This window comes from Alexandromys fortis, unplaced genomic scaffold (genome assembly GCF_014885135.2).
Source record: "Alexandromys fortis isolate MF-2015 unplaced genomic scaffold, M_Fortis_MF-2015_v1.1 scaffold_7, whole genome shotgun sequence".
Lineage (NCBI taxonomy): Eukaryota > Metazoa > Chordata > Mammalia > Rodentia > Cricetidae > Alexandromys > Alexandromys fortis.
Genome location: NW_026067920.1, coordinates 7,079,790 through 7,099,114, shown reverse-complemented (window position 1 = coordinate 7,099,114; position 19,325 = coordinate 7,079,790). Strand labels below are relative to the sequence as shown.

The following is a 19,325-nucleotide window of genomic DNA, read 5'->3' as shown; positions in this document are numbered from 1 at the left end:
GTTAAGAATCTAGGTTGGCAAGATAATGGGCTAGAAAGCCATAGGCCATAGACCGACTTTATATCACAATATACAGTTTATAAAGATTTAACAAAAACTCCAGGAACTAACTGAAAGTCACCAAATCCAACAAAGTACGTAGGAAAGAACGAAGAGGTAAGTCTCCATGGCTTTCACAGTCTTCCACGAGCCAGACAGCGCTGTGTGACCAGGAAAGGCGCCCAGTTCTTGTTTCTTCTTTTGGAAGGAAAGAATGGAACGTGTGCCAACTTTCTGTCTTTCTGGGAATCTTCCCAAGGATTGGTTTTTATCTTGTCTGATTCTAGTTGTAACTAGTAAAGTCCAGGAGCCCCTGGGAACAAAGGAGGCTGGCTCCTGGTGGCTTTGCGCTCAGCAGAGAACCTACCTACCCATCTGCAGTACTGCATGTAGACACCAGAGGGAGCCAGAAGCTCGGATTTGCAGAACCTCCCACAACGGGATGGGTTCACACAGAGAAGAAGCTCCAGAGAAAACCAGAGAGGCACACGGAGCCCCTACCTGGGCCGACAGTGGAAGTCTGTGAAGACTAGGCCAAGTGTTTCTTCAAATGCTCATGTACCATCAAAATAACACTGCATACGGTATAACGGGGAAACACAGCCCAAAGGACCAAGATAAATCTCCTAAGATCTACTTTCTCTAACACATAATTCAAAAGACTTATTTGAAAAGAGCTCAGTGAACTATAGGAGAACTGAGTCAACCAAAGGAAATATGGATACCAGTGCAAGACTTAAACGAGAATATCAACAAAAGGGGACACCACAGACAGGAACCAGACAGACATCCGGGCCCCGACGACTACAATGGCTGAAGTGAAGACCGCACTAGACAGGATCGGCAGCAGCGTCCAGCAGGTAGTGGCCTCCAAGAAAGTCACTGGATGGTCAAGTAGAGAAGCATGCCACTTCTCACTGCTGGAACCAAAACACCCACTGAAACTTCGGCCTAAGGGAGGATGTGTATGGTCCCTGCATGCTTATGCTTGCAGGAGACCTCGGCTACGTGGTGGGAAGGCATGGTGGACCACGGCAGTTCTTATGGGGAATCCTGGCACTTCCCAAGCTTTCTCTTCGTCCCCATGGGAGGGCACCACCTGCATTCTGGGGTTTGCCCTCTCACTTAATCCCCTCTGGAAATTCCCTCACAGATAAACCCAGGGTCTTCCTGCACTGTCTTCTAGGTTTCTTGTGGATTTGTTTTTTCCATTTGTTTTTGTTTTTTAAAGACAGACTGACCACGTGGCCCTAGCTCGCCTAAAACTTGCTATACAGACTAGGTTGGCCTTGGAGTGGGAATCCTGCTTCCTACCCCTGAGTGCTGAGATTACACACACACACACACACACACACACACACACACACACACACACACACACACGTATCGCCACACCCTGCTTTTCTTGGTGATTCTAAATCTAAGCAAGTAGACAGTGCAGAGTGAGTTCAAGGCCAGCCTAAGCTAAGTACCCCAGTGAAACTAGGTCTCAAACATTAAAAGTCAGATGGTAAAGCATTTCTACACAAGCATGAGGACCTCAGTTCAGATCCCAACACCACCTATAAAAAGCTGGGTATGGTGGCATGCACCTTTAATCCCAGCACTGGGGAGCCGCCTGCAGGAAGAGCCACCCATCCCAGCAGCTTGCTAGCTGGCCAGGCAGGCACTGAGTGGGTGGATACCCTGTGTCAAAACAAAAGGGGAGGAGCACTTGAGGAAGACATCTGACCTCAACCTCTGGCTTCCACATATGTGCGCGCGCGCACACATACACACACATACACACAAAAGTATAAAAGGCCTGGGAATATAGCTCTGCAATACAGGGCTGGCTTTGAATGTACAAAGCCCTAGGTTTAGTCTTCAGAACTGCAAAAACAAACGACTACCTAAAAAATAATAATAAACAACCAAAATAGGACATTTATGATATTTCTTTTAGAAGATAAGTCTTACTATGCCGAATTTGAATACATCCCTGAAAGTTGCTTGGATAGTATTTAGGATTCTCCCAACAACAAAAACGTGTCAGTTCAACATGTCTCATGTCTAGGCACTATTCATAAGAAAGTGTGGCAAAACAAGTTATTAGAAGGCAGAGCTCTCCTCCCGAGCCTCCCCTTCTTGCCACAGCATACCCTTCTGCGCTGGGTGCTGGCAGACGTGGCGCTAACAAGTCCCTGGCACATTTGAAAGCACAGTTCTTGGGATTGGGAAGATAGCCCAGTCAGTAAGGCGACGGCCACACAAGCATCTCAGTTCCATCCCCAGAACCCACATAAAAAAATTCAGGCGTGACGTGTATGCCTGTAACCCCAGTGTTGGAGAGCAGAGACAGGCAGCTCCCTGGGGCTTGCTGGCCAACTAGCCTAGCCTAACCAGAGTCCCAGACCAATGAGAGACTGTGTCTGAGTAAACAAAGGAGGTGGCTCCTGAGGAATGGACGACACCTGAGATGGACCCCTGGTCTCTGCATACATATACACATGAGGGCGCCCACGTGAACACACTTATACACGCGCACACGCGAGCACTAAGAATAGGGCACCCACCAGCTTTCTGGGAAGACGACTGCCCATCCTGCAAACATCGGAACAACGCCTTTGTCATGACCTTTTCCTCCCACTGGAACGTGAAGTCGGTAATTTGCCTGTGATGGCTCATGGTTCCAGCTGTTTAGCTTCCTTCCTGGCAGTGAGGAACTAATGTCGTTCTCTAATCAGAGAGGCTCTTTAAGGAGCCCGCTTCACATTTCTTGCATGATTATGTTCTGCCTATGCTGCGATCTTAAGAATTTTACGTCTTAAATTACAGACTCTCTCAATTGGAGACTATAAATTTAATTATCACCTGTTAAGAGTGAATTAAGGAAAGCAAAAGAAATCTCCCAGGGCTGAGGCTGCAATATGGCCTCACTGGAGCTCAAAGCCACCTTTTGGTAACTCTCATCGTCTGTTACCTGTGCTATTCCTGGTTTCAAACTGGAAAGCCAGTTTCAAAACCATTTTTTTTATTTGAAACTTTCCATATTAAGGGATGATCATTAAGAAGAATAACATCGTTTTACATGTCCCCAAAACTTGATACTCAGTGGAAACAACCAAGTAGCCAAATATTTCTACAATGCTGGAGTACTCAGCGTTTGCCTTGGTGCCGTTTCTTAGTCCTGGGCACTCAAGCGGGCAGCAGAACAGCCTGTCACTCAGCACCGTCACTTCCTTTCCAGCTCATTAGACCTGGCTTTCCTAGAAGCAGACAATCCACATGGAGAGCTCTGCCAGTCAGAAATCGGCCCCCAAGGAGGCAGGGGTTGATATGCACCTCTGAGCGGGCGTGAAGGCCACAATAAATTGCCACTTACACAGGAAGCCATGTTTTGTAGGTTGACAGGGTGAAGGCAGAAGGAACAGGCATTTGTGTTTAGACTTTACAGTTGGGAGTTTGTTTCATATCGATTGGCTTCTCTTTAGCTGCCAGAGGATGAAGAGAGTTCAGAAGTTCAGCCAAGTTGGCAATCGTAGATATGTGTGTGTGTGTGTCAGTATACACACACACACATATCATATGTATGTATAATCGCATATATAGATGTACACATACATATCTCTCTATATATACACACACATATCTATATTGATGTTTTTCTCTCTCTCTAAAGGAAAGAAATCCCAAGTAATCTAACAATGTAGTCAGTTTCATTCAGAACTTCGGATCTCACAAGCAATTTGCTTCTCTTTCTTTACTGCTGAAACTCCTAGGACTCCAGAATCACCTCATAAATTCACCTGAGCCTCGAGGACTCTCACTCCAAGCCACACGGCCACTTACTTTAGCTTTCCAGCGCCATGGCTAAAATACTGGAGAGAAACAACTCGTGGACGTACTTTGGCTCATCATTTCAGCTGTCTGGTTGGCGCTTTTGTTTCTCAGCCCGAGGGGAAGTAGTGCGTCACAGTGAGGACCATGCAGTCTGCTCACCTCACTGCTAATGGGAAGGAAAGAAGCAGAGCTAAATCCACCCCACAGTGACCGTCCTCCCTCCCTCCCTCCCTCCCTCCCTCCCTCCCTCCCTCCCTCCAGCCCTCCCGCCCTCCTGCCCTCCCGCCCTTCCACCTGTCCTTGCCTCCTAAAAGTTTTACCAACAGTGACAGGCTGGCAACCAAGCCTTTAGTAGATGGAGAACATTTAAGATTCAAACCACAACACTACTGAATGCTCCCATGGAAACCAAAATAAAATAACATCCCAACAGAAATGAGAGCGCTTGAAGTGATACAGCTGGCACGGAAGGGCCACATTCACCTTAACCTTGTCGAGGAAGAAAACACAGACGAGAGGGGTTTGTCCACTCAGCTCTGCTCCTAAGTGAGCGAGACCCTTGAGACGGCAGAGGCTTCATTTAGCTTTCGGGAGCACACTGCCATCCGTCGACACTGGGAAGAGCTCATGCCATCTTTTCTTTCTTGGTTCTCAAGTGGGGGGTAAAATGCCTGCTGTTGTCGGGGTGACACAAGCTAGTCATCACCCAAGAAAGGGAATGTGCGCGCTCTCCTAAAACGCCTTTCTCTGCCGTTTGGACAGCGCCTGTGGAAGGTTTTTCTTCTTTGCCCCACGTCACACCCTTCTGCCCCATCACTATATACAAACTATGTTCTGGGTTTCCAATGTGTTTGCAGCTCACCCTTTCTCACCAAGCTCTAAACTTCCCAGCCCAGGGTCTGAGTCATCCACTCCCACAGCCCCACAGCTAATCAGCTGGCTTGCAGAGGAAGGACACACGACAGTACCAGCAGCAGGACTGGAGGCTGAGGTGATGACAGCCATCCTGATGAAGGTTGGAAGCAAACGTGTTAATAATTCCCCTTTCCTATCTGGTGGCTAACCTCTGCCCTCTGGATTTGGTATCGGTCCTGTACACTGAGAGGGACGTGCCTCTAGAGATGTCCTCTTTGGGATACAGTTTGTCTGCAATATGATGTCTACTGTGATAGCCCTCAAATGGTTCCCCAGATCAAACTAAATTTAACATGCAGCTTCGCCCGGTCTAAGTAGCAACCTTTGGCAACTAGCTGCTCTTCTGTGGTACAGGATGCTATCACAGGCCTTGGGAGAAGACTTTAGGACCCCAAGCGATTCTGCTAATGCCTTTAATCCCAGCACTCAGGAGGCGGAGACAGGTGGATCTTTGAATTCAAAGCTAGCCTGGTCTACAGATTGAGTTCCAGAACAGTCAGAGCTACACAAAGATACCCTATCTCAAAAAAAAAAAAAAAAAAAAACCAAAACCAAATAAAACCAAACAAACAACAAAAAACCAATTCCTCCAAACCACAACAACCAAAATATAAAAAACAAACCAACCCTTGTCAGCATGCAAGGGGAAGATTCTGACTAGAGACTGAGGGATGAGTCAAAGGATACAAAGGCTCTAAGCAGGAAAGGTTGGGCGGTGAAATCCTCTCAGATAGGATTTCTCCCACTCCTCTTTTTATGTTTCACACGTCATTTTACTTCCAACTGCCAATTTCTGACAAAGATAAAAGTTCTGAGAATGTGGATGTTTCTACCTGTTGGTCAGTCTCTAAAGAGGTAAACACTTCCGTCCCAAAATGAACCACGTACTTTGCTTTGGTAGAGGCAAATTCCAGTCTTTATTACTGAAAGGAAAGAAAAAAAGAGGAAGAAGCAGAACAGGAAGAGAAGGAAGAGGAGAGGGAAGAGAAAAGAGGAAAGGGAAAGAGGAGGAAGATGAGGAGCAGGTGTCGATGGCAGCCACAAAATTGAGGGTATCATATTCCACTTTTGGGCTCCCTGGGTCATTAGCCTAGTGTAGACTTGATCTAAGAGCACCAAGCTCAAGCCTTTGGTAGACAAGAAGCACCTTGGTGGGGATTTCTGCTTGAGTTGCAGGTTGGGCTCACAGAAAAAGTAATTAGAAACTAGCTTGGCTAGGGACAAGGAAAAGCCTTGCAACAAGAGATGGGAACCAAGGGTTGTGCTTGCAATCCGCTCTCCTAACGAGCCCAGGGACCAAGAGCAAATACTTAAACCCTCATCTGTGAAGCAGAGGAGGAGACGAGGATAGTTTCTAAGGCTTCCCCAGCACAGTCAATTTTAATTATCTAAACACTTTTCCTTAAGTCGGTGATCGGTTCATTCAATTATCTACTTGTATGCCTTCAATGAACATGATGCAAGAAGTAAAATTAACATCCCCTCAAGAGTTTGGCAGCAGTGGGCACCAGGCAGGCTTTACTCACGACAGCTGCATATCCATCCACTCACGTCCCACATGGAATTCCAAGGAGCCAGCAGTGGGAAAGAAGAGAAACGCTGACGACACAATTAGGAGGAAGAGAGGGCAAGTTACTGTGTCATCTCACTGATGGGGCAATATTTATTTCCTTGGGGATATGAGGGTTTAGCTGAGGGCTGCATGCTGAAGAGGCAGGGGTTCTACAGAGCTATATACCTACACTGCCTCTCCCACCCACCCGCCCATCCATCTGTCTATCTATTGGCAGGACCTTACTTACTAAACTACTCAGAATAGTCCTCCTGCCTCAGCCTTCCAAATGGTTGAGAATTATAGGCACCCACAACAATCCCTGGCTCACCAATATTTGCCAAGTGCCTACCATTTGCCAGGGACTATACTAAATATTGAAAGACAGGTCCTCTGATGAAACTTGTTATCTCGTGCACATTCAAGATAGGAAGGACAGGTTAACAAGGAAATGAAACCCATATTAAGTTCCGGGAAGAAAACAGAATAATAAAAATGAGAAAAAATAACTGAATATTATAGACAGCCACTAGTGGAAAGGCAAGGAGGAAGGTCTTTGATCATGGTGGTGGTTGGCTGAGCTCAGACTGCAAGATAGATGACGATTAGGATAGTGGCCTGGTTACACACACACACACACGCACACACATACACATACACACACACACACACTGGTCAAACTGACAGAAGCCACACACACACACACACACACAGTGGTCAAATTGACAGAAACCAGACACACACACACACACACACAGTGGTCAAATTGACAGAAACCACACACACACACACACACACACACACACACACACACGTCAAATTGACAGGAGCCAGCATCATCCTCTAGGAGGGAACTTCAGCTGAGAAACTGGCCCGTGGGCAAGGCTGTGGAGTCACCCTTGGGTCGGCTGTCTTGGGTTGTGTAAGAAAGCAAGCTGAAACGGCAGTCCTCTGTGCTTTCTGCTTATCCTGCGTCTAGGCTCCTGCCCTGCTTGAGTTCCTGATTTCATTTCAAGACAGAGTGGAAGCCCCGCTCGGTGAAACACAGTGAAACACACCCTTTCTTCCTCCACTTTGCTTTTTTGGTAATGAGGTCTGTATTACAGCAACAGAGAACAAACTAAGACAGACGCCAGCAGAGAGAGGAGGTTAATGGTCCAGTCAGGAAGCAAATTAATATTGAGACTGGAAAAGGCTGTGGTTGGAACTTAAAAAGAAAACAAAAGGTTATTTCGGGAAAGTAAAGACCCAAGCAGAACTGAATTGAATGCGATTTTGCCCCTTAGGGGACTGCTGGCAATCTAGAAACCATTTTGATTGTCAAGACTGAAGAGAGGGGTACCGCTGCTGAGGTTGAGAAAATCCAGACTATTTTAACCCAGATGGTGGTTTACTCATTATGTTTTAAACCGGTGTTCTTAAGAACCTCATTTTTTCCTTTCCCGTGGGGGTAAAATAAGAAATGTCAAGTATTTCATTCATTTACGGCCTTGGGAAATCCCACCACAGCGGTTTAAGGAACTTCGGATAGTTCTGGAAAGTTCCATAGTACAGGAAAGGTCTGGGGAGTCTTGGGTTAAGATAAGCGCAAAGTAAGGTTGATATAGCCGTGTTTCAGTTACACACCAACATAAAGAAGAATCCCAAGGACGAGGTCAAAGCCACCCTCCAGGACTGCAAAGCTCTGCTCCTGTGGAGTCCAGGCCTTTCCGGCTCTTGCCAGGGCGCCAGGGCACCAGCTCCGCCCTCGGACCCCAGGGAACCCTGGTCTGGCATCCTGGCCCTCAGCAGACACTCACTCACCTTGGCAGGCCAGCCGGACAGAAGCCCCGCCCCCTCACGTGGCCCCCACGCCGTCTCTGGGCCGTCCCCACGTGTTTTTCAGGGCACAGCACGAGGTCCTGCCCAGAAGGGTGGGCGGGAATCGCCGGCCGTATTTGCATATTCATGAGGTGGAGCTGCCGCCTGAGGGGTGAACCTAGGAGAGACCTGCGGCCCTGCCGGGAAAGCGCCATTGGTTATCCGTAAGCCAGAGGGGCGGGTTTTCCTAGCAAAAGCCGTTGGCTGCAACCACTGGCTGAGGTGAAGGAGGCCGAGGGAAGGAGCCTGAGGTGAAGGCCCAAGCCTCCGCTGTCCACACCCGAGGTGAAGGCCTGAAGTGAAGGCCTGAAGGCCGAAGCCTCCCAGGCAGGGGTCGTGGAGGAAGGCATTGGGGGGGGGGGGGTTCTGTGGTCTCCCGTTGAGACTTCTCTGTTGCTCTTTTTCCTTGAGAGGCTTGATTTGGAGCTATTTCGTGGAAGTGGAAAGCCCTCTGAGGAGAAGTAGACTCGGGGCCGAGAGCGGAGGAGGACCGGAAGCATCAGGTAGCACGGTTTTTTCTACCCTGGATGGTGAAAATTTTCACATGTTAAAAACAAAGAGGAGAGAGGAGAGAGAACTAGACTGGTACACCTTGAGTTTCTACCATGAATAGCTCTTGGTTGTTTTCATTGGAACAGGAGACCACTATGTTAAATGAAATAAACCAGACTCAGAAAGATAAATATTATGTTTTCCCACATACTGGAATCTAGATTCATATATGGCATGCGATTTGGGTTGACACCTCATCCTTTTCCTCTGTCCTGTCCTCACCACTCCTGTGGTTGTTCCTGTGTTCCAGCACCAATTTTTGAAGAGAATTGCCTTACAGCAGGCAGGCAGGCAGGCATGGCGCTGAAACACTAGTCAGAACTTATATCTTGTTCTACAAACACAAGGTAGGGTGGGGGGAGGAAGAGGGAAGAGAGGGGAAAGAAGGAGGAGGAGAGAGAGGAGGGGTAGGGATGGGGAGAAGGAAGGGAGAGAGGAGAGGGAAGAAATTGGCACAAGTGCAAGAGAGTGAAATAGCTCCCATGAGACAGCAAGACAGCAAGTACTGGGAATGGCCTGACTATTTGAAACCTCAGACAGCCCAGCCCCCAGTGACACACCTCCTCCAACAAGGCCACACCTCCTGATTCTTCCCAAAGAGTTCCACCAGCTGGGGACCAAATATTTAACTATAGGAGCCGATATTCTCATTCTCACCCAAATTATCACAGATAATGAGTCAAAACAAAACAGGTATTCTCTGAGAGAGGACGATCTCTTAAATTCATACTTCCTGGGGGCTCTGGGCTTGTGAGCTCAAAAATTAATTGGGTTGAACTTGGATAGGAGACCTCCATAAAACAGTCGTTCAAAGAGAGAGAAACAGCAATAACAGAGTAATTAGAAGTTAAAAGGATTTTGTCTATTTTGAAAAATCATTTGGGTCTTTTTACTATCTTGAGATAAACTTCTAACTCCAGAAAGAGGCTATAGTATTTAGAAACAAGGGAGTAAGTCATGTGCATGAAGTGAAACCAAAGGAGAATTTCATCTGGGGAGTCACTATTATAGTGCTCCTTTATTGGGTGTCCAACTTCTTGTGTTTTAGACTCTGGGAAACCAATGATTTCTTGGGATTTTGGTTTTCTAATCTACAAAGATAGGTATTTGAAATAAATTATATTTAATGTTATCTAACTTAAAATTTTATCATTTTCATGGAACATTAATTCTTTTTCTAAAATATTTATTTTGTTTATATGTGCATGTGTCTTTATGAGTTTATGTGCACATGTGTGTTTGGATGTCCATGGAAGCTGGAAGAGGGCAGAAGGACTACTTGGAGCTGGAGTTACAGCATGCAGTTGTGTGAGCCTAAAGTTAGGATTTAAACTCATGACTGAGCAATAAGCACCTCTTCACTGCTGTGCCATCTCTCTAGCCATTTGGCCCAAGCTCTTTCTGTTCCTATACAGTTTCCTCATTGAGTCAGGAAATATTGAGTAACTAATTTTGTTGCAGAACTGTAGTGATTCTAAGAATTAAAAATTCATCTAAACAAGACACAAAAGTCACAAGATTATGTGATTTAACTAATGTTCAGTATATACAAAACAATAAACATGAAAATTGGATTAGAATCCAAGTATATTGGCACATTATTGAAATCCCAGCACTTAGGAGGTTGAGGCAGGAGAATCATGAATTTGAAACCTGCCTTGGTTGCATGGTAAGGCCTTGTCTCCAAAGCAAAACAAGTATATTTAGTGGTTACCAGGGACTGATAGAAGGCAAGAATGAGAAACCACTAACAGATATGTGGTGTCTTTTCGAGGTGAAGAATTAGTGTTGATGGTTACATGACTTGGTAAATACACTAAAACCCTTTGAATTGCACATTTAAAAACCTTTAAAGCCAGGCTGTGGTGGCACATTCCTTTAATCCGAGCATTTGGGGGGACAAAGGCAGGCGATCCCTGTGAGTTCAAGCCCTGCCTGGTCTACAAAGCAAGTTTCAGGACTGCCAAGGCTACACACACAGAGAAACTCTGTATCAAAAAAATCAAACCAAAACAAAAAACCCTTTAAAAATACCAAACACTTGGCGGAAGTGGTAATGGAAATCAGGGTGTTGTTTCTTGGGAAACTAAACCATCTTCAGTAGATAAGTTTTGAAGTAGAAGAGGATGTTTCTGACCAGGAGAATATTGTTAAAGCCTGGAAGTCAAAGAGAGTAGAGGTTAACTATATACTAATGGCCAGTGCACAAAAGCACAAGGGAAATGACTGGCGAGGTTGGGGAGGCATGAGGCAGGCAGATCTTAACCACGGTGAAGAGTTTTTCTGAGGACAGTGGGAGAACTATGTAAGGACTGTAGTTTGGAAATAATATATAATCAAGGTTGTGATTAGAAAAGTCTGGCTGTAGTATGAGACAACAGAGATGGCAGAGTGCAGCAATGGGTAGATGGATTGTTGGAGGAATTCAGGCAGGAGACAAGCCTGGTCTGATCTGAGGTAGAAATGTCACGCCCAGCATGGTGGCACACACTTGTAATCCCAGTACTTGAGAAGTGGAGGCAGCAGAACCACCTCAAGTTCAAGGCTGTCTGGGCTACATAGCAAGTTCCAGGAAGTTGGGGCTATGTAGTGAGAGCCTATAAAAACAACAGTAGGGGGCTGGAGAGATGGCTCAGTGTTTAAGAGCACTGACTGCTCTTCCAGAGGAGCCAGGTTCAAATCCTAACACCCACATGGCAGCTCACAACTGTCTGTAACTTCAGTTCTTGGGGAAATGATACCCTCACACCAGTGTACATTAAATAAATTATATATATATATATATAAAAAAACAACAGCAGTAGCAGCATCAACACTAACCACTAAAGAAAACCTCCCCATAGAAGCTGACAACAATGTGGAGGAAGTGAGTAGTTGATACATTTGAGAACTACTAAGTTGATTGAACAAAGAAATAAGAAAAGAAGGCAGAATTAAGTCATACATTTTCAGATTGAATTATTAAGTGTTTCATGATGTCATTCAGTAGGAAAGAGGTTTGAGGGGCAAGAATTCACATTTGGATGTGCTAAGGACATCAAAGTGGGGATTTGTCTAATGGACAGAATTGTAGGTCAGTAACTCCAAGAGTGACCTGGGTTGGGCATATACATATAAAAATCATTAGAATTGAAATAGTGATTGATATAATGTGAGTATATTTGTTTGCTCAGAGGATATGTTTAGAAATGAAAAAATAGAAGACACTAGGACAGAAGCTTGAGGAATACTAAAATGCCAGAGGAAAGTAGGTCAGAGAAAAGACGGGAGGACAATGGGAGGGAACTGCTAGTCTGGAGAAACACCAGCCGCAGGCTAATGCCTTAGACTAGTAGGTGTTTTTGTTCTGTTGTTTTTAAAGCAAGCATGCTTTGTTATGTTTAATGAAGCGTATATAAAAAGTGTTTCAAGTAACATTAATAAATTTAATCTTGAAATAACTGTGAAGTAGTCACTGTTCCATTTTTAATGTGCAGATGGAAAAATTGAGGCATACATATATCTTATCCAAGGTTACATAGTGAATTGCACACGGAGGGTTTGGAAAGTCCAGGTACTTAATCCCTGTCCTATGTTTCTACTACAGATGCATGCTGAATAAGACCTGAAAAGTTGGATCTATGTTTATGTTTACAAAAAAAAAATTAGATTGCAGAGGAATTAATTTAGCCAGAGTTATACAAATTTAGGTAGTAGAATCCAAATTTGAACACAGATTTCTTAATTCCAAAGTCGATTTCTACTTTTCTTACATATCCATTTGTATTCCATCAAACTGAATTTTGCTTGTTTTACAAATATCTTTAATCCCTTCTCAGATGAAACAACCTGTATGTATTAGTTTTTAGTAATTTTAATTTAATCTGGGCCATCCATATAGTCTAAAAATACAGGTGCATAATAAATAGTGCATGGTGGTCCAATTGACTAATGGCTGTTTTTAAGTCTTGATTCTCTAGACATGCCATGAGAAATATATTATGATCTTACAGAAATTGTCTAAAATTCTACCAATGTAGAAAGTGATTTAAAAAAAAAAACATTACTTGTATCTATTGCTTCCTCTTTAGAAGGTTATATTCTAATGGTTAGAACTGGAACTTAATCCCTTGTACCTACTTTTCTTTTCCTTCCTTCTTTCTTTTTTAAAAAGATATATTTATTTATGTATATAAGTGCTTTATTTCCATGTATGCCTACATGACATTTTAGATGGTTGTGAGTCACTTGTGTGGCTTCTGGGAATTGAACCCCAGTCCTCTGAAAGAGCAGCCAGTGTCCTTAAATGCTGGGTCTTCTCTCTCAAGCCTGCCTTCCTTATTTCTTAAAATGTAAGGGAGGAAATAGTTGTGTTGGGTCAGACGTGACAGTTACATTCTGAAGACAACAAAAGAAAACAACCTTTAAGGACTACTCGAGAACCATCAGGTAGATTTCAGACTCATATAAAAATATTGTAATAGTGTCACCTAGTGCTGTTTTGAAGAAATAATTTAAGAGAAATTAAATAGTATCTGCTTATAGTCTCTATCACCACCTTGTGGCACTGTTTTCAAATAATTCTAACCTCTTATTTGTAAAAATCTTTCAGAGTCTTGCCTTAATTGCTAATAATTAATTGTAACAGCCCTGGGTGAGCCAGAGTGGAATTTCTTTAAATGGGTTATTACAAATAAGACCCAAATTGAAATAAAATTAAGATCTTCAGAAAGAAAATAGATTTACTTTTTTAAAAATTCCACTGAAAAATACACTTTTAATTCATAACTTTTAAAACTTTTTAAAATGATGATTTAGTCTTTGAGTATAAATTTGGGTCCCCCCAACTTATCAACTTTTTAATTGTGATCTATTATGCATAATATGTAATTAATCATGTGAGCCATTCTCAGTATACAATCTAGCAATGCTCATGTCATGTGACAAACGCCAACCATTTACCATTTCCAAAATATTTCATCGTAGTTAATAGAACCCTCTGTCCTATTGAATTCCACCACTCTATCCCCACCCCAGCTCTGATAACCTCTGTTGTACTTTTTGTTTGCAGTTTTGCTTAATTTATTGTAGGTACTCATATGTGAGATCATATATTTGTTCTTCTGTACCTGGCTTTGCTTTTATTATTTTTTAAACATAGTATTGTGCTTGCAAGGTTCCATTGTGGCATGTAATTTTATCCTTTTCTGTAGATAGAGTAGCATATATATATATATATATATATATATTTCACATTTTTGTTTATCCATTCATCTATTCCCCATCCCCATGCCCCACCCTTTTTTTAAAAGATGAGGACTTGCCATGTTATCTAGGCTGACCTCAAACTCCTAGACTGAGCTGATTGCTTAGCTTCCAGTGTCGCTGGGCCTACATGCCACTGCCCCTTGCTGTTTGTCCATTTGTCTATTGATCGACTTTTGGATTGTTTCCACCTTTTGACTGTATGAAGAATGCTGCTAGGAGAGTTGATGAACAAGTATTTGAGACCCTCCCTGCTCCTTCCCTTCCTTGTTTATTTCTTTTGGCTTTATACTTAGAAATGATAATGCTGCATACTAGGGTAATTTGTTTAAGAATCGGAAGAACTTCGCACTGTGTTCTGGGTTGCTTTACATCTGAACCAGCAATGCATAAAGACTTTAATTCTCCACCTCTTCACCAACACCTGTTAATTTCATTTTTGGAATAGGTTTTGAGTTTGTAAACAAATAAGAAGTTAGTCTAAGAAATGTTTTTGAGCCCTTCTGTGCACAAGAAGACAGTTACTGTTTGAGGGAATAACAAAGATAAATGAGATATATTGCATCGTTAGGGGACTTTCTTCTGAGAATGTGTTTATGAATAAATAGATTATCTTACAGTTTTTTTGGGTAGTTGAAAAATTAATACAGAGACTTCATACCAGATTTAGAAAAAGTTTGTAGTGAAAACTTAAATGATTTTTAAAATTACTTGTCAAGTTATAGTTGATTTATATAGCTCTCATTTGGAAAATTCAAAATAAGAATTTTTCTAATTCAGATTTTTATAATTTTTGATAGGGACAGGTAGAACTATTTTAGCTTCATTCTCCCTTTGTGTTTTCAAAATTGAGCTTGGTAAATTTCTCTTGAAACAGGAAAGTCTGGGAAACAGTCTATCCTTAAACTTACTTGACGTTAAGTTTTGATTTTAAGATCAGCTTCATCTTTGGAACGACAAGATAGGAAGTATTATGTTAGGCCAAATCTCTAATTAATTTTTTTAACAGGTTAGAATTGTTGAAAGAATCCTGACTCACTCTCACGATGACTACTGCTCAGCTCGTTCACAACACCAGAACACTAGAAGCATCTAAGGTATTTGTTAAGAATTAAAAGAAAATCAATAACCACTTAGTGAGTTACTTAATTTAAAATTTCGTTAGTGGTTTTATCAGTTAATTGGTACATAATACTCTGGGAAAGTATGTCTACATTTTAATGCCTAATGGGCAGGGGGATATTTGGAAAATTAAGACCAATTACAAAATGACTTACTGGGTGCTTATTTCATGTTTACTAGAGTAAAAGGAATCAGAAACAAAGAGATGTTTAAAGAGAATGGTCCTTCGTTAGACATCTGCTTCCTGAGGCAATTAGGAAACTTGTGATGTAATTTTCAGAACTAAATAGGAGAGCACTGTGAGAAGCTTTGATGCTAAGAATCTGGGGGAGAATGTGTTAGTCACTTCCTGTGTGGTGACAGCATATGAAATAATAAACTTAAGAGGAAGAAGGGTTTATTTTGGCTCACAGTTTGAGAAGTTGATTCTATTGTTTTTGACTCAGTATCAAAGCAGAACATCATGGGGACATGCAGGGGAAAATACAGTAGAGCAAAATGGCACACCCGTGGTGGCCAGGAATGGGGTGGGAGTGGGAGGAGACTCACTTGATAATCTAATGTCTTTTCATTAGATTCTACCTCCTAAAAGTTCTACCATCTCTCAGTAGCACAACAGGTTGATGACCATGTCTTCAATTTTGGGGGACATTTATGATTCAGACTTAACAGGCTACAGTATTTCAGGCCAGTTGCTGGATATGCCCAGGCTGATTTAGCATATCCAAGAACAGTCATTAATTCATCATTTATTTGTTTAGGTTCAATATATACTCTATATGTAATAATGTATTGGTTTATGAGAAGATACAAAAAATGATCCTTATCTTAGAAGTTTGTAATCTGATTAAGAAAAATAAGATTCATGTAATTAAGTTAATATACATATATGTATAAATATTTACATATATGTGAAGAATGAGAGACCCCAGGAGAATTGTTGCAAGCTTGAGACCAGTTTTACTACATAGTGAGTTCTAGGTCACCTTAAGCCAGATTGAGATGCTGTCTCTACCTCAGAACCCATAAAAGAATACAGTAATTCAGACTGTAGCAATTTAGGGATTTTGTATACTCTGAAATGATGAAAAAGCTCATAGAGAATTTCTTGAGGAAACATAGCCTGTGCCTTGGCTCATAATAAATAAGCATGACATGTTTTAGGGAAAGGTACTTTTTCTGTAGTAAGACTCTCATGTTGGCCCGGAGATGGAAACAAAATGAAACAGGAAATTGGGGAACAGATTAATTTGGATCTTAAAATCTAGGCTAAAGAACTGATGCTTGATTCTGTACTCAGTGCCAGGTCAGAAGGTTTGTTTGATTAGAAGAGTGAATATAGACTTGTTTCAAGGAGTATTAAATTATAGGGGAGAGAGAGAGTGAGATTAAAGTTTGGAGCTGAAGGAGAAATCAGGCTAAAAGCAAGCAGCCATCTTTCTGGCTTTGTCCCAGTGTACTCCCCGCGGGAACACTGAATCTCATCTAGCTTCTTAATGTGTACTCCCTCCTGGGGGGGACGTTGAGCTGGGTGTGTAAACTGCAATCAGCATGGCAGGCATTTTTCTCTAAATTAAACAAATTGACTTTTTTGCTTCGACTGTACCTTTGTTTGGGTTACATGAAGTGCTTTTCCCAGTAAATTTCAAGTGACAGTGTGGTTCTGTTATCTCATACTACAAACAATGATAATAACTACAGAAGTCAATATTTATTCAGCACTTAACTATGTGCTGGGCATTGTGCCAAGGGCATTATGTTATTATTCAATTAAATCTCTCAGAAAGGAAGAAACTGAGCAGGGCAGTGGTAGCACACACTTTTAGTCCCAGCACTCAGGAGGCAGAGGCAGGCGGATCTCTGAGTTCGAGGCCAGCCTGGTCTACAGACTGAGTTCCAGGACAGCCAAGGCTACACAGAGAAACCCTGTCTCAAAAAACAAAAAGAAGGAAAGAGAGAGGGGGTGGGGGGAGGAAGAACCTGAAGAGCCTGGAAAAGAAAAGTAACCAGCTCCAGGTCACACAACTTAGTAGTTAAATTGTCAGCAGCAACATGCTTTACTACCAAAACATGATAATGCTTTCTATTTCAAAGTATAGTATTTTCATATATTAGATATTTACAAAAACATCACCAGTAACATTTAAACTATTAGACTAGCTTAGGTAAAGGGAAATATCCCTGGAGTAACAAAATTGGTCTTTCTTACTACAAATGGCCTTTTACTACCTGTATTTAATGTCTTTATACTTTCAAATTATTTAGCTTCACAAATGAGTTATTCTCCCCCCCTTTTTTTTGATTTTTTCGAGACAGGGTTTCTCTGTGGCTTTGTAGCCTGTCCTGGAACTAGCTCTGTAGACCAGGCTGGTCTCGAACTTACAGAGATCCACCTGCCTCTGCCTCCCAGTGCAGGGATTAAAGGCCTGCGCCACCATCGCCCGGCCAAATGAGTTATTCCTATCATTTTGCCATTTTGGAGTGTTTTTAGTGAGTTATTATGTGCATTCCATGTCAGTTATTACCCAATAACTTGAAACCCTAACTTCTCAGGATCTATAGGTTCAAAACCCCCAATTTTTTTTTTATTTTTTTATTTTTGAGACAGGGTTTCTCCGTAGCTTTTGGTTCCTGTCCTGGAACTAGCTCTTGTAGACCAGGCTGGCCTCAAACTCACAGAGATCCACCTGCCTCTGCCTCCCAAGTGCTGGGATTAAAGGCCTGCGCCACCACCGCCCAGCTTAAAACCCCCAATTTTGTTTTTATTTTTTAGAAGTACAGTACATAATATATAGTTCAGGTTGGGTATGAGCTCATAGTCCTTCTGCTGGATTACAGGTGTGAATAACCATGCCTGGCATCAATGAAAATACCTTTAAACTAATCACTGAATATAATGTGATTTGTCAAAAACATAATGTGATAACTCATTGTCATTATATAGACTACTAAAGAAGATACATTCTTACATGTGGCAAAATCACATCTAGGATGTACAGAAGGTGTGAGTGTATGTCTTGTCCATTTGTCTCTATGTGTACTCATGCATGTATACTTTTTGGAAGTTCTTTTTTATCTGAAGATGTTTGTGGGTAGTAACTACTTCTAATTAACTTTATTAGAATTATTAGAAGTCCAGCTGTTGAGCTGTATAATATAGTAAAAGGACACTAGTAACTTGCTAACTTTATGACACAGTAAATCACTAGTTTTCTAGAATTCCCTTTAGCGCCTATGAAATATGTACATTTAGTTAAATGAGTTCTAAAGTCTTTTCAATTTAAAAATACTGTGCAGAGCTCCCCCAAATTATATTAAATAAATTTTAATTTGATGAATGTTACTTTTCTATTGCCATGATAAGATACCATGACCAAGGCAGCTTATAGAAGGAAGAGTTTAGTGGGGGCTTACAGTTTCAGAGGATGAGTCTGTGACCCTCATGGCTGGGAGCATATCAGTAGGCAGGTGTGGCACTGGAGCAGTAGCTAAGAGCTTATGTAGTGATATTTTATTTGTATTTTAATAAATAGAGCTTGCCTGAGGATCAGATTGCAAAGCTAAGCCACTAGAGGCCAGGGAATGGTGGCAACACCTTTAATCGCAGGACTCAGGAGACAGAGACATATTGATCTCTGTGAGTTCAGGGCTACCCTGGGTTACACAGGATTGATCTAGAAACAGATCCAGAGGTGGTGGTTCACACCTTTAATCCCAGTGTTGGGGAGTCACACACCTCTAATCCCAGCACTAGGGAGGTGGAGACAGGAGCAATATGGCTGGGCGGAGAGAGGAATATAAAGGGGAAGAGACAGGAGCTCAGTGGATTGTGGAGTCTGAGGATTTGTGGAGATAGGATCTGAATATTTGGTAGAGGTAAAAGGTTGGCTGCTTTACTTTTCTGATCTTAAGCTGATCTTAAGCTTGAACCCCAATATTTGTCTCTGGGTTTTTATTATTCATACTATAAGCTTACATTCTGATCAATAAGTATGAGACAGAGAGGGAGAGAGAGAGAGAGAGAGAGAGAGAGAGAGAGAGAGAGAGAGAGAGGGGGGGGGGGGGAACTAAGTAAAGTTCCCCAAAGACCTGTAGCAACCTGACACTGAAAACTCCAGCCGGGAGAGTCGCCTGGTGCTGGGCTGGGCCAGGTGGCAGGTAGAAGGCACATGGGCAGACACATCATACAGAATAGAACTGGATATTTATTACGTAGAGG

General features: G+C 42.4%; 1 protein-coding gene across 1 annotated transcript in view; it reads left to right on the top strand.

The window, feature by feature from the left end:
- The first annotated feature begins 15,030 nt into the window (after window positions 1-15,030).
- Window positions 15,031-19,325, top strand: part of Hormad2 (HORMA domain containing 2) — a 101,418-nt gene continuing 97,123 nt past the window's right edge. The window contains exon 1 of the mRNA XM_050141072.1: window positions 15,031-15,081. Within this exon, the coding sequence (XP_049997029.1) occupies window positions 15,031-15,081 (51 nt within the window). The remainder of the gene's footprint in view (window positions 15,082-19,325) is intronic.